The sequence below is a fragment of the Centrocercus urophasianus genome, unplaced genomic scaffold, assembly GCF_019232065.1.
Source record: "Centrocercus urophasianus isolate 14NV4802_14NV808 unplaced genomic scaffold, USGS_Curo_1.0 seq_9, whole genome shotgun sequence".
Lineage (NCBI taxonomy): Eukaryota > Metazoa > Chordata > Aves > Galliformes > Phasianidae > Centrocercus > Centrocercus urophasianus.
The window spans coordinates 1,044,812-1,060,289 of record NW_024885532.1 but is presented as its reverse complement, the minus strand read 5'-3'; the positions used below and the strand labels follow the sequence as shown (position 1 = coordinate 1,060,289).

At 37.1% G+C, this 15,478-nt stretch overlaps 1 protein-coding gene across 3 annotated transcripts in view; it reads right to left on the bottom strand.

Annotated features, from left to right (window-relative positions):
- Window positions 1–15,478, bottom strand: part of UGGT2 (UDP-glucose glycoprotein glucosyltransferase 2) — a 75,145-nt gene that overhangs the window by 2,242 nt on the left and 57,425 nt on the right. For 2 of the 3 annotated variants that reach the window (XM_042839091.1, XM_042839092.1), the window contains exons 28-37: window positions 14,460–14,618; window positions 13,297–13,382; window positions 9,850–9,934; window positions 8,223–8,305; window positions 6,996–7,091; window positions 5,281–5,365; window positions 4,707–4,889; window positions 3,849–4,009; window positions 3,454–3,568; window positions 943–1,059 (exon numbers count right to left, since the gene is read on the bottom strand). In XM_042839091.1, the coding sequence (XP_042695025.1) occupies window positions 943–1,059; window positions 3,454–3,568; window positions 3,849–4,009; window positions 4,707–4,889; window positions 5,281–5,365; window positions 6,996–7,091; window positions 8,223–8,305; window positions 9,850–9,934; window positions 13,297–13,382; window positions 14,460–14,618 (1,170 nt within the window). Of the gene's footprint in view, window positions 1–942; window positions 1,060–3,453; window positions 3,569–3,848; window positions 4,010–4,706; window positions 4,890–5,280; window positions 5,382–6,995; window positions 7,092–8,222; window positions 8,306–9,849; window positions 9,935–13,296; window positions 13,383–14,459; window positions 14,619–15,478 lie in introns of those variants that run through there. The other variant, XM_042839093.1, reaches the window with a different exon arrangement.

The window sequence follows — 15,478 nt, the reverse complement described above, 5'->3', positions numbered from 1 at the left end:
TGCTACTTAACCACATTTCCTAGTCACCATATCTGGCTAAAATTTTCATATTTTATAGCAAGAGGCATTTCTCAGCAGCCCAGAGAAATATCTTGTCTTCGACACATTTTTTTTTGCTCTCAGTTATCTCAGATCTCACACCTAACAAGTGTTTCTGTCAGCATTTATAATGTCATTTTCTAGAATGGAGACTACCCATGTTTAGTGCACAAAAAAGCTTATTTTAACTGTACAGGCACAAAATAAGTTATTTACATACTGGATATTTGCATCAGATTCCAATTGCCTGCTTTTGTTCAGAATTATGGCTCCAAAGGTTCACTCACGCAGAGCGGAGGGTGACAAAAATTAATAAGAGGGGAAAAATGGAATGGGGGTAATAATGACAGAGCAGAACTTCTTCTGTTTCAATTCCCAAAGAGAGAAGCTTCCTTCTCTCTAAATGTAGGTATGTCTCCTCAGCTTTACTATTTTTAAGCTATATATAAACTATGCTTTATCTTCAGTTTACAGTGGTGAAATGGACAGAGAAAAAGAGCCTCTGCATAATGGGTTCAGCAGAGGCAGCAGCACACAATACTCAGAGTCTGCAGTACGTAATTAGAATTCCAATAATATGGCTGAATATGGAGGAAAACGGGGGAAATATAAATAGAGAAGTAAAAAAACCCAGCACCTATCGAATTAGAGATAGCAACTCTTCATTTTCAGGCAAAGTTTTCAGCTTCAAAATAAGGAGATTTTCTACAGAGCACACAGGAGTGGTGCTGGAGGAAAGAAGACATTGTATATATTCAAGTATCTATCAAAAGCAGCCCAGTGCTCCAATTCCCTCCAGTAAGGCTGGCTCCATGATATCAAAAATTAGTGTATCTCGAAAGCCACAGAAACTGCAAACAATTTTTTAATCTATAGAACTAATTTGACTCAAAATCAACTCACCAAGTCTATTGTTTTAGCCTTTTTCTTAGATTCATCATCACACCAGGTTTCACACCAAAGCCACTCTTGAGGGAGAGACTTGATAGCTACTTGATGAATCATATTATTGGGAAGATCCTGCACAAGTGTGTAAAATCATGAATTAGCACTGAATTTTGATGTCACTGGTTATCAAACAATTACTTATGAGGCATTCCAGATAATATCTCTGTCTATTAACCATTTGTTACCACTGTTACATGTGGTGAGGTGGGAATTGGCCTGTTCTCCCATGTAACTAGTGATAGGACCAGAGGGAACGGCCTTAAATTGTGTCAGGGAAGATTCAAGATGGATGTTAGGAAATAATTCTTCTCTAAGAGAGTTGCCAGGCACTGCAATGGGCTGCCCAGGTTGGTGGAGTCACCAACCATGGAGTTGTTCAGGAAACACTGAGATGTTGTACTGAGGGACACGGCTTAGCGGGAAATACTGGTGATAGGTGCATGGCTGGACTGGGTCATCTTAGAGATCTTAGAGGTCTTTTCCAACCTTGGGGATTCTATGACATCTGCAACTTTTTATGTTCCCTTTTAAGTAATTGCTCACCTGGCTCTTCTGCAATTCAAAACTTAAGAATACTAATTTTGGTGGCCAATTCCACCTCTCCATTTCCCATAAAGAAATTTTTTCTTACACTTACGTCTGTTCATTCTTAGTTGGCATAAGTAATGCCCACAGCTCAGATATTATGTGCCATGCTCTAAACACTACTGAGCAGAATGAGTGAAATTTTTATAGCATATCTTAACCATATTTCCCTTCCTGACATTTGCAAAAGCAAGCTCAAAACCATGTAATGTGGAATTATGGTACTATTCTAACGTTAGCTTTCTTTAATGAAAATGGATTCCAGAAATGTGAGTGTGAAAAGGAAAGCTATTACACTGCTACTCTGGCTATCCTCCTTACTTTCTTCTTTTTTTTTTTTTTTCACCTTAATTGTACACTCAAATGCCCTCACTATAAAAACACTAATCTAATATCATGTTGGGAATATTGCTTACAAAAGAGAAAAATCCCGTGCAGCCCTACAGTACAGGTTCTCTGTCCACAGTTAAAAATAACAAGTGCATGCTGTAGATACTTTCATAAGCTCTTTCATATGCACAACCCTGACGTTACATTTAAAAAATAAATGTCAGTACTCAAGTAAGTAGTAGTTGGGTGTTACTTTGCCAAATCACACTGCTAAATGTGACAGAATAAAATAGTACATGTAGCTGTGCTATAAGAAGCATATAACTTAATTCAAATATAGACATTAGCATAGAAAAATACACTAAATAGAAGTACAATGAGTCAAGATGTTTAAATGTTAATTTAAATGTTTTCTTTTTTTGGAAAACTTCAATTCTATGAATATTAGGAATCAAATGTTTTATTGTCACCTCAATTTCAAGGGAAATGATGTGATCCAACAAACTTCTACATTGAGGCTATCGGCTATTAAAGCTGTTGAAAACATAAGAATCTCAAAGACGAAAGATGCACACTATTGCTGCTGTGAAGACATTACGTAAAACTAATGACTATTTCTGAGAAGTGGCATAATGTCAGAAGACTTGTGAGCAGCTTCTGAATCTTGAAGGTCTTTCTGAGTGGATAAGACTATGTTTGAAAAGCATACAGCTCATTGCGTCAGGACTCTCCAAGTGCAGAAGCCAGCAAGTCATTTTACTATTCCAATTTCTTTATAAGTTAATACTCAACTGTTGCTATTATATCAGTCCTCTGATTTTCTCAGTCACAGATGAAAGCTGCTCTAACTCCTCGTGTTCTGTTTAGTCCCTGTTTGTAGTGTAGGCGTATTTCTACTTTTCTTTGTCTGGTACCATAAGAATGGCTTATTTTATTTTTATTTATTTATTTATGGGAAAAACGTGGCAGTGAGAGATGTGGGCTTTTCTACTCAGAGGTCCCTTCACTGCAGTAGGCAGATAATAAACCTTTTGTGCTTTTAATAATTCCACAAGGTAAATCACAAAAACAACGACAACCTTACTTTTGAAGCCTTGTGAATTTCACCCACAGACATAAGTAAAAAGTAATATTTACTCAGGCAGAAACCATATGAGCTGTATTATCAATCTTCCACTGAGCTAAGGAGTCTGTGCTAGAGAAGAAGAGACTAAACTGAAGAAAGTTCTGCATATCTGGAATCTATATACACACTTTGTATATGATTTGTACCTTAACTTATCCCACCTAGCTTTAAAAATTGGTGGAGTTAGATGAACAAAGACCGTAGTCAACCCATGGCGACCATGTACAGCAACCACCAGAGTGCATTAGCACTTAGCTTAGGTAAGTTAAATTAACATTAATGGAAAAACAGAAGAAAAACAAGAAACAGAGGGGGAAAAAAAGCCAAATATTCTTCAGAACTATAAAAAATATATTGAGATACAATAATTCTGTACATACTGAGAAAGATAAAACAAAAGCTGAATTTCTTAAGCCCAAGTATACCTGATCTAGATTTGACAGACTGTTTGGATCTTGACTAAGAGCCTGGTACTGGCCCCGAAGCCTATCTCCTGCTGCAATCTTTCTGAACTTCTTAAGATCCACAACATATAAGGCACTGCAAAGAAAAAATATACATCAAGACTTCTGCAGTTTCATATCCTTCTTTGTAACTTTAATCAAGAAGTGACAAGAAACCTGAAACTGTTCACATGCTAAAAGAGTACTATTTAAAGCAAACAGATGAAGCTATTACCATATATCATCTGAACTCAGATGAATTCATCTCTTTTTGAGAAAGGCTATTGGGTAGCTGCTTGTGAATGCCTCTGTGGGCAATATCCAGAGCCAGATTTTAATCAGTTGTACAAACTGCACAAAATATGCAGTTCTCCTACCTAATATGGTATTTCTTTTTCCCAAGATGTGAAGCCCAGTATCCTGATTTCCAGAAACGGTACCCATCCATTTCCTTACGGCTGTCACAGAAAGGTGTGTATCCATAAGGAGCTCCCTTTAGATCGAGATCTCTGAGTTCTTTCAGGTCACTTCTCACAATCTGAGTAAGAATAAAATTACATTTATTTTTATAATTTAAAAATATAAGGAAAGTTATACTTTCACAATTTAATACAGTTTTTAAGATGCGTGTTGCTATAACTAAATTTAATTTATCTCTTTTAGCTTTGGAAAAGTAATAAAATACAGAATATTTGTCTGAGATTTTTGATAACCACGTGACAAACTCTTCGATATCTTCCCTGAGGCAGCACGTTGCCTTTCAGTACATGATAATTTCTGAGTGAAAGACTGCAGACAAACTTGAGAACAAAAGAGACAGGATTCAACTCAAAAATTCCATCCATCCAAGAGTTGGTCTGAACTCATCATCTCAGACACCTCCCATAGCCAATGAAGTCTGCTCATAATCAGCCCAGAATCTGAATCACTCCAATACACCTAATGTGAAATGCACCTTTAAGATCACACTTACCTCTCCAAGTGCCATTGTCCATCCACGGGCAATAGAAACAAATTACAGCACTGTGTGTGATGAGACTCTTTTAATTTCTATATGGCTAAAGACAAGCCAAATTGTTTTGTTTCATGTTTTTGCAACACTACTGGTTCTGCTTGTACAACTGCTGCAGTCCTGGGAGACCAACATTTGAATAAAACAGCCACAGGGAAATAAAATGGATAAAATAAAACAAAACAAACTCCTCATACATTTATCTAATATTGTTTTTCCTTACCTGGTCAGCATCTACAAAGATTATTTTATCTACAGCCAAAGGGAAAAGAACGTCCAAAAAAAGGATTTTGTAGCCCCAAATAATTCTTTGCTTTTCTGTCTGCTGATAAAGCCAGCGGGGCCACTTATACTGTACTAACTCGTACTTGAATCCATATGTCTCAGCCATGTGAGGAATAACATCCTAGAAAAAGATTCAGAAACTATAAGTTGCACATGTATATGACATACAAAGAGGCAGAAGGTGATGGAGGAAATGCTGCAACAGAGTTGTATCTCTGTTGGCCATGATCAAGTCACATGATCACTAGTCACATGAACACATTTAATTTTAGCAGAATCCTCAGCTATAACAACATAAAAAGGATTTCTTTCAAGCTCACTGAGTCCATCAAAGGAAAATAAATTATAATCTATCGTTGGGATTTGGTCTCCAGAAAAGAAAGAACTTGCACATGATGTCATTTCCAACTGTGAAATTTAGTTTTTAATTATCTGATTACTCAGTAGTACTAATTTGCCTAAGTATTTCACAATTTAAAGAAAAGTTATTGAAAGAATGGTGTTTCCTATACCTTGAATGTTGGAGAGAGGTAGTTTTTCAGAAACCAAAATTTAACTGGCGTTTTGGTATGGCGTAGAACAGAAAGCATCATAATTCTGTGGAAATACAAGTCTATAATAAACAAACGAATACACACAGGTCATTATATTTCAACTATACTTCAAAGAGGCTAACACTTTCTAATCAAAACTTTTCTTAACCCGATTTAAGTCAAAGTTTTTGTATATTTTTAACAGCAAGTTTTGAGATCAAGACCACTTTGAGATGGATGTACATGATCCATGCACATGATATTGAGTACGAAATATTAGAACAGTCTCAAATGTGGATCAGTTAATAACTTCTACTGTGAGAGAGGTCCTGAAAGACTAAAAGTACACATTGATACCTACTATTAACTATGCTACTGAGATGATTTTAGGATACATTAGTAAAGTTTAATAGGTTGCAAAAAGGAAATCAGTGAGAAAAAGAAAGCACAGTTCAAGCTAAGATTATTTTCAGAAAGCCCTTGATAACTCCAAAAAATTCAGGTACGTGGAAAAAGATGTATTTCAAAATCTGTTTTCCCTCCTTTAAAATAAACAGATCTTTCCCTTTAATAAAGTTGTTGAAGCCTGAAGGAAAAAAAAGAGAACACAGGCATTCCAACTCTGTCAGACTACTAGGAAACAAAATAATACGTACAAAATACTGCTTTCCAAACAAACATAAATGAAAGAATTGTGAAAATCCACTTTGGGACAGGAAAATTACTAGATCTGACAGCTATAGACAAGCACTCACAGGAATGAGAAAAATAACAGATGCAGTGGTGAACGGATTAGGCAATACTGCAAGAGTTCCTTCAAAGCAGTCATTCCTTATTACATAATCCATGAACACTGAGATATTAAACAGAAGTAGGGTCATCTAAGCATACAGAACCCATATTTTGGAGTAAACATAAATAGATAAAAACTCTAACGAGGTCTCTGCTGCTACATCTTCATAAAGAGATTCAGCTCCATCTTCTATTTTCTCACATAGCACAGGCATTCATGACAGGCATAAAGAACATTCTTCCTCCAAAGAACAATCAACTTCTAGAATATCTATCTACAGTTTGTTCTCTAAGAAATATGTATTTGGGCCTTCTTTACGTCTTGTGGTTTTGGCTGGGATAGAGTTAATTTTCTTCATAGTAGCTGGTATGGTGCCCAGTTTTGAGTTTGTGATGGAAACAGTGATGATAACACAAATGTTTTAATTGTTGCTGAGCAATCCTTACATGAAGACATGGGCTTTCAGCCTCTTGTACTGCCCTGCCAGAGAGTGGGCTGGAGGTGCTTTAGGGGCTGGGAGGGGACACCAGGGGACACCATCAGCTCCGCTGATGACTTAAACTGAACAAAGAGATGTCCTACATATGGTGTCATACATAGTAATAAAACTGGGGTAAAGGAGGAGGAAGGGAGGACAGTTGGAGTGATAGCATTTATCTTCCCAACGAACCATTATGTGCGATGAGTCTTTGTTTCCTGGAAGTGGCCTGCTGAGGAGAAGCAGTGAATGAATGCCTTCTTTCATTTTGCTTGCACATGCAGTTTTTGCTCTACCTCTTAAATCTCCCCCCACACCCATCCTGCTTTGGGAGGAGTCAGCAGCTGTGTGGTGCTGAGTTGCCTGCTGATAAAATGGTCAGCTTCATTATGCTGTTTAATTTTAGGATGAACTTTCACTTACCTTAAAAAACGTTCATATAGATGGCCTGAAGCGACTGAAAAAATGTTAAGTACATCACTTTTATTTTCCTTCTCTTCTGGTGAAATTTCTGAAAACCTAAGAAAACAAATGGATTATCAACTAAGATATACATCTACCAGAAAGAAAACTGAGGTTGTAAAGAATGAGAAGTTTGAAAATTCACAGAAGAAATACACTGACAGAATGCACTCATATTTTACTTCCATTACACATCTTTATGATTCCAAAATCTTTTACTCCACTCCTGGAGGCATTCAAGGCCTGACCCAGTGTCTGAACAGCCTGATCCAGAGGGTGGCAGCCATGCCAACAGCAGGGGTAGGAACTCAATGGTCTCTAAGGTCCCTTCCAATCCAACCCATTCCGTGATTCTGTGACTCTTCTGCAAACAACAACAGCTCATACCCACTCACTCAGAACAAACTTTTCTTTACCAAGATAGTGCTGAGGTGCTGGAACAGGCTTCCCAAAGGGCAGAGTTGTGGATGCCCCATCCCTGGAGGTGTTCAAGGCCAGGTTGGACAGGGTGCTGGGCAGTGTGGTCTAGTATTAGATATGGAGGTTGGTGGCCCTGCATGCGGTAGGGAAGCTGGAACTTGAGGTCCCTTCCAACCCAAACCATTCAATGATTCTATGATATTTGAAACCGAATATATAAATTCTAAAATACTGAGCATTACCTAAAGATGACCACAATGGGTCAACCCACATATACATATGGTACATAACCCTAAACCTTGCTGTCAGCAATGACCAACAGTAAATGATGAGGTAAAGGAATAACAGTCAGCAGTCTGTGGTGACGGGATTTTCCAGGTGTTTTTCATAATTCTTCCTTACTTTTTTTTCATAAATTCATTCCATTACTCTCCCTATAGCAACTCAGGTTTAAGGTAAGCTGTCCAGAGCTTTTCTTTTTCTGCTGCACAGTATTCTTTGTTTGCTTTAAATTTCAAGGATTGTTCTTTAACTGCATATTCCTTCCAGCACATGGAGGGAAGGGATCATAGCTAGAGTCTCCCTCAGAGCACTACTTTAATAGGTTTCTGAAGAGCTAAGGCTGCCTTAGCCAAACTGGTTATGTTGCGGATCAATACTGTTGGAGATTCACTTCAGAATCATTTTCCAAGCTGAAGACTAGGATGGATGTGTCCTTTCACATTTTTCTTCTGTTTAGATCCCTTTTAAAAATAAATTAATTTGTACCTTGTAGCTGATTCCAAATTTCCTTTTTCTGTTGTTCCATCAGTAAGGAGATCTTCATTCATTTTATCAGGCTTTTTCTGTACCTAGTCATTAAAAAAAAAAAAAACAGAATTCATGTCATTTGTAAGTTAGTTGATAATAATTACTACTTTGGTTGGAGTATCTAACTATGGTGGAATAACAGCTTCCCAATTCCTATCTCAGTAAAATAATTACTGAGCTGCATTAAGCTGAACTGTAAAACTGTCATTTCATACTTTTAAGACCTGCATAGAACTCACTACTATAAGAAGCAAAGAAACTAATTATGAAAAAATAAAGTGATGAATAAACCAAACAGCATGTTCAAACACTCTGTACTTCTTTACTCCAACAGAAACTAAATGTCAGCAGAATCATAGCTCGTCTTCCTCCTTTACAGAAGACTCTGCCGTGATTCTGTGATCCAGCCATCAGCTGCCAGAAGGGCAGTAGGGTGTTGAATCATGCAGAAAACTTATCTGAAGGGAAACTGTGATTCTCATAAGCCTTTCAGAAGGAGGAAGTGACCAATCTGTTGCTGAATCATCTATACAGGTTGTCTCAATCTAACTAAAGGTGCCAGGTTAGTTTTAGGTGCTGACCTTAATTTCCGTGATTAGAAGATCAGTATTTTTGAGACACACATGTTTATACTGTTAAGCTAGCACTTGCAGACTTCTTTTCATGTGGTGTCTTCTTAGCTGCAGAAGCCATATTCTAAATAACACTGAAGTGACTCTACAGTTTAACTGAACGATACAGCTTGCATGTTCCAGTTATTATTTTAAACCACACAACCTTTCAGATCCAGTAAGTTTCCTATTTTGGCACCCTTGCAGCCTTTCTCCGTTGCTTAAAGGCAGACCTCTCACCCTTCAAAAAGTGAATTCTCTTCTGATGATTCTGGAAACTTTCAGTTACAGGACCAAGGGAGAGACTCAGAAAATAAATGTTTTTTTAAATACCTCTTTCTATTTATGTTTACATAATTCTGCCATTCTCAGTGTCTAACATCAGAATACATCCATACATCCTGAGTATACCTAAACAAAATATTATTTACGTAAGGTAACATATTTTTTCTGTATTTAAGAGCAAAAGCCAAGTAATTTCATTTACACAGTTGTGGTAACCGCGAACAGAATTCAGTGTGTGTCTATTTGAGCTTCCACATTGGTATCTGGACTTGATGTCAAATCCCTTCCCAGTCACAGGGCAGAACTGGATGCCTCAAGAGGTGGTCACCTCAAATTTAAATCAATATGTGAGCTGGGACAGGCAGTCCTCTGGACTGTCTTTCTATTCTATTAAGCAGAGAGGGAGTTTTAGGCACCAAGTTCAGACTGTACACCAGTATTAAACACCTTAAACCTGATGAGACAAATCCTATCTGTGCTATGCTGACAACTATTTAACAACCTCCACACAATTAGTATAACTCTATTGGCTCAAATTAACGACATTAATTTGCATACCTCTCTCTATTTAAATTTACAAAATCTAGATGATACATTCCAGTATATAACTTCCAATTAAATACAGCCTAAGACGTGTGCGTATTAGTCATATATAATGAAATAGTGCAGACAAATATATCTTTACATACTTGGACTTTGATTATTTTGCTTCTGAAGTTGTTTAAAACCACAATAACATCTGCCGGGTCAGCTACAGAATCTGTTCCTTCGTGGCTGTGAGGGGAAAAGAAACCATGGAAATGTACTGACTCATTAAAGCATGAATTATCACTTGGGTTCAATTAGAGTATGAGGTTTAAGATTCCTGGTATTTATAGAAACAATATTTCTTCATTTGCACCTAATTACACCCTAACTTCAGAAAGTTTCTGAGCTTTGTTCAGAGCTCGTCGTTGCTCACAGTTCTAAATTAAGAAGTGAGGGTTAGATTTTCACATGAGATTTCATCAAACAATTAAAAAAATGCAGCAGTCTAGAGGTGAATACGTATGATGCATTCTACAGGTAAATACAGCATTAAAATATTAACCTGTGTTTATCAAAGATGGAAAACATCTTAGAAATTGCTGAGTGATGGCACCAAATGTACTTTTAAAACCAATCTGCTTTAGAAGGTCTGGGGAAAGTTTCATCACAGTGCTGAAATACCACAACTAGCAAAAATGAATGGGATTGGCAACAGACAGGGCTATAGGACAATAGAAACATAGAGCCATGAGAATGGCTTGGGTTGGAAGGGACCTTAAAGACTGTACCCCAGTCCACTGAGTGAAAAGTATGAAAAATTTAGCTGATCCGTTGTAATTTAAGAGAAATAAAACAAAACTACTCCACTTTTCAGTTTGATTCAAAGGAAATTTATCTGTTTTTTTTCTGAAGACATTCTTTAAGATTTTCTTTAAGAAGTAGTAGAAATGAGCTTAACTGAGCCCCAGTTAAAAAAAAAAAATTGTTGAGAAATCTAAATAACATCTATTTCATTTAATTTTTAAGCCGATGGCAGAGTAGAGGGGGAGCATAACCTCACTTGACCTGCCAGCCATGCTCTTTAGTGTTTCCCAGTTAATATAGGTGCTATCTAAATGCCAGTTACTCAAGTAAAATATGACTTTTCCTACACAGGGCTTTCTTTCAAGGGAGGAATGTGTGGTGCAGTCAAGACAGAGCCAGGTTAGAGAAATGAAGAGTGCCTTTAAGTCCCAAGGTTAGGGTGTAACCACAGTGACAAGGAGGTGACTGGAGATCCACTGTCATCTACCTGGACTTATGTAAGACCTCGGATGAGCTTCCACACCACATCCTTACCCAGGGAGATGTGGATTTGAAGGGTGCTCTATTTGGCGGATGAAGAATTACCCAAATAGTTGTAGCCAAAGGCTGTGGTCAATGGCTTCATGTCCAGGTGAAGGCTGGAGATGAATGGTGCTCTTCAATATCCTTATCAATGACATAGACAATGGATTTGAATGCACCCTCTGCAAGTTTGCAGTTGACAGCAATCCGAGTGGTGCAGCTAATAGAACAGAAGGAAGGGACGCCATTCAGAGGCACCTGGACAGGCTTGAGAAGTGGGTCCACATGAACATATGAAGTTCAACAAGGCCAAGTGCAAGCTGCTGCAACTTGGATTGAGGCAATCCCATACTTGAGCTCAAACTGGGAAAGAAACATATTGAGAGCAGTTCTGTGGAAAAGGACTTGGGGGTTCTAGTATGGATGGAAAGCTGAACATGAGTATGGATATGATAAAAAGCTGGCATGCCGGAGCAGTGTGCTCTTGCAGCCTTGAATGCCAACTGTATGCTGGGCTGCATCAAAAGAGGGGTGGGTGGCCAGCAGGGAGAGGGAAGTGATTGTCCCCCTCTGCTCTGCCCTCATGAGTCCCCATCTAGAATACTGTATCCAAGTCTGGAGTCCTCAGAACAAAAAAGGCATGGACCAGCTCACACAGGTCCAATGGAGGCCACAGAGATAATCAGAGGGGTGGAGCACCTCACCTATGAAGACAGGGAGGGAGGTGGGATTGCTCAGCATGGAGAAGAGAAGGCTTTGGGGAAGGAGATTGACTTTGTACACAGGCAGGTGGTGATAGGACAAGGGGAAATGTGTTTAAACTGACAGAGGGGAGATTTATATTAGATACTAGGAATTTTTTTTTAAAGCATAATGAATCTAGTAGTTCTAATGTTCTAATACAATTTAGTGGGAAACTGCTGTTCAGAAAACAAAAGACAAGACTAACAATAAGTAAGGAGTAATTAGCTATTCATTCTCAGGAAAGAGGTCTTAGAGATTGTAAATCTCTATATCAGAGAATATCAGCTCAATATTGCTAGACCCTAATATTGCTTAGGGTCTAGCAATATTAAAAATGAAGACAGGGTGTTACTATTTCACAGAAAAATGAACCAGTAAGGAATTTAACAATACTATTGCACAGTATATCACTCTTTACTTACAGCTACCCAACTCAAAACGACAGGGCAGAATTAAAGAAGACAGACACAAAAGCAATGAGGATGATAGAAATATATGGAGATCCTCTGAAAGAGGAGGGACCACACTCAGAATTTTCAACTCAGAAATGAGAAAAACAAAGGAAAAAGAAAGGCTGATCATACTCTGAATGTAAATCTGTCTGTGTTTATTACAAATAAATTCTTTTATTTATGTAGAGTGTATTCACAACAAAGCTGCAGAGTAAATTAGTTGTCCCTCTTTCTTAATAAAGCATGCCTTTTAAACAATACTTTGAAAACTATGCCTCTAAATATTTAATGCTTCTGTTTTATGTTCTCTTTCAACTGAGGAAACAAAGGGGATTTTGTGTTTTAAATCACAATCTAGCATGATATAAACAGAAGCGATGTCTAATCAGATTGGGGTACTTACTGAACAAAACAAGAAGGAATCTAATACTAAAACAATACTGAAAAAGATCAATGTCTAAAACAAAATATACCAACTCAGTAACTGTTTCAGAAGTGCAAGAAGCAGATGGCACACAACCACCATCACAGAACAAGCAGTCTGAAATGAAACTGCAAACATTCAGTAGATATTTCTATTCAGAACCAGACCTTGATTAAAAACAAGTATCAGCCTTTCAGTCATGGATAAAATTTCAGAGATAAATGTCATTCAGCAACTTCCAAAAATGCATCGTTACATTATTTAGAATATTAAGGATACAATACAACCTATCACATAAAGTTGCTCTGTTTCTCAATATACACATGCAATTGTAGATCATTCTTGAAGGAGCAATATGAAATTGTTCTTTATTCTGTTACTTAGCCATGCAAATGATATATACAAAAATTTATAGGTAATGTGCTGTAATTTATAAAAAGTCTTCCTGAAAAGACTTTCAAAGCTGGTCTTAAGTTTTATTAATTCCTTTTACTTACACTTTCATGAAACAGGATATCTGTTACACACATTAGATCTTGGTTCTTGTTCTACTTTCTCATGTTATTTTTGCTAATTTTTCCTTCGACACGTGCTTTCAAAATACATTGTACTTAAACAGAATCGTTTACAAGTACATTTCCTAAGCACAGATTAATACTTACGAAAAAACCCGATAAATGTCTTCAGATCTTCCTTTACGCAATCTCAGTGTCCAAGCACCTGGATTTGCTTTCAGCTGAAAATACCCCTGTGAAAAAGAGAAAAGACCCGCAATTGTTCTGTCATCATTTCAAAATCAGCCATATACACATATAAACATCAGTTATCCAATGTTTGGTGCTGCAACCCAGGTTAGTAACCATTCATTACCTACAGCCATATGAATCCTGAAAGTAATATGGCAGAGATGCAACCACGTATCACTTTCCTGTATGTCCCCATTAACTCCTCCCAGTGTTCCACGTAACTCTAGCTAGATTTGAGATGTATATAAAATCTCCATCCAAAACAATAAGTAACTGAGCGTTAAAGAAGTAAATTATTAAACTCACCCTAACCCAAAAAGCTTCTTTGAAATTTAAAATTTCATCTGTAGTAACTTCCAAGTAAACATGGCTCTTCTCCAGTTTAGGAACTCTGCATACAACTAGAAGCTTTAAAATGCCGAAGACTTTCTACTATTGAGAAAGTATTCAGTACTGGTATTAAAGACTCAAAGTTTATCGAACGTTCTCTTCCTTGTGATACAATTTTCACAGAGAGCTGAGAATAGCAGATTGATAACAGACCTTATTCATCAAAAGTAATTTTTCCCTTTCAAATTAGACCAGACAAAATACATCTTCTCACTTCAAAAATTACAAGATCTACAGACTGCTGCCATCAAAAATAATTACTTCAGGCAACTAGAGCAATTCTGAGGTGTGGATTTGTCTTACAGAGGCTTTAAGCACTTAAGTGAAGCATCTAAAATAGGAGTCTCCTTTGCCTGGATCATTTGAAACAAAAATGGTTATCTTAGTCAGAAAGTGATTCACACCTTATGTTTGTTGGTGGAATCACCAATCATATGAAGTTATCTGCTTCCTACCATTGACTTAGGGCAATGAGACTCCCACTTTAGGCATTTCAGATAAGGGTCTGAAATTAGGAGAAATCCAAATCTATATTGGAACATCAGAACGGGGTTTTGCAGGTGGTCTCAACTTCAGGATACTGTTGTTATTTTGAATACTTCTGATTTTGCAGTAAAAGAAACAGATTTAAAGAAAATGAATTTCATAATCTTCTAATTGTAATGACTGTTTTTGTACTGAATACCTACCAAGTTGGCCATCACAATAGTATCAACCATGACAGGATTATTCTTTGTGCCCAGAGTGAACTGGAGCCCTCGAGGAGGTTGTCCAGTTGACACATCAAAGCAATGTCCTTCAAGCAATATGTATTCCAGTTCATATTCTGTTACAACAGTTCCTTTTATCTGTGGAAGGAATATCTTATTACTAAATCATGTCATGGGAAAATGAACCTACCACAAGGACAAACACAATGTATGAGATTTACCTCACGTTCAACTGTCAAAACCAAGAGAATGCCCTTCCAGGGGGAAGTTCTCCCAAGTTTAAAAAGAGTATTCAAGACAAAGAGGAAAAATCACTACTGCAAGGATCCATCCCTCCACTATCGAGGAAGCCAAACTTTGGTAAGGCAATCCCCAATCTTACCTTCATCATACACTCTCCAAATATACAGTTTCGGTGGAACAAACACCTTCAACATTTTACATAAGAATTATGAATGAAAAAAATTTAGTTATTATGAAACTGAGGATTAAGAATATAATTTTATAAGATCTGAACTAAATAAGGATAAAATATATTTAAATCTATATTTTAATCTATACTAATAAACAGCAATATAGTTAGACTTATTTGAAGATACAGACATCATATTTCTATTACTACACAGAAACACTTAACTGATATATTTTTATCTCAAAAAATGAATACTTCTGTAAAGAAAAAAAAGCTCAACACAGCAGATAAACCAATTTTACATCTATTCTGCTGCCTTTTTAAAAAAATTAATTGCTGCCTTTAAACTACCCTGATCTAGTGGTTGGCAACCCTGCCCAGCAGGGCAGCAGGGGAGCTGAAATTAGATGATCTCTCAGGTCCTTTTCAACCCAGGCCATTCTATGATTCTACGATTAAAATACTTGTTTTTGTGGGGTTTTTAAGAGAGAATGTGTTGGAAACAAACACAGTAAAATAAAAATAGTAAAAACTGACCAAATTATCAGTTACCACAGAAAGCATTTTTGGAGAACAGAGCGAAATC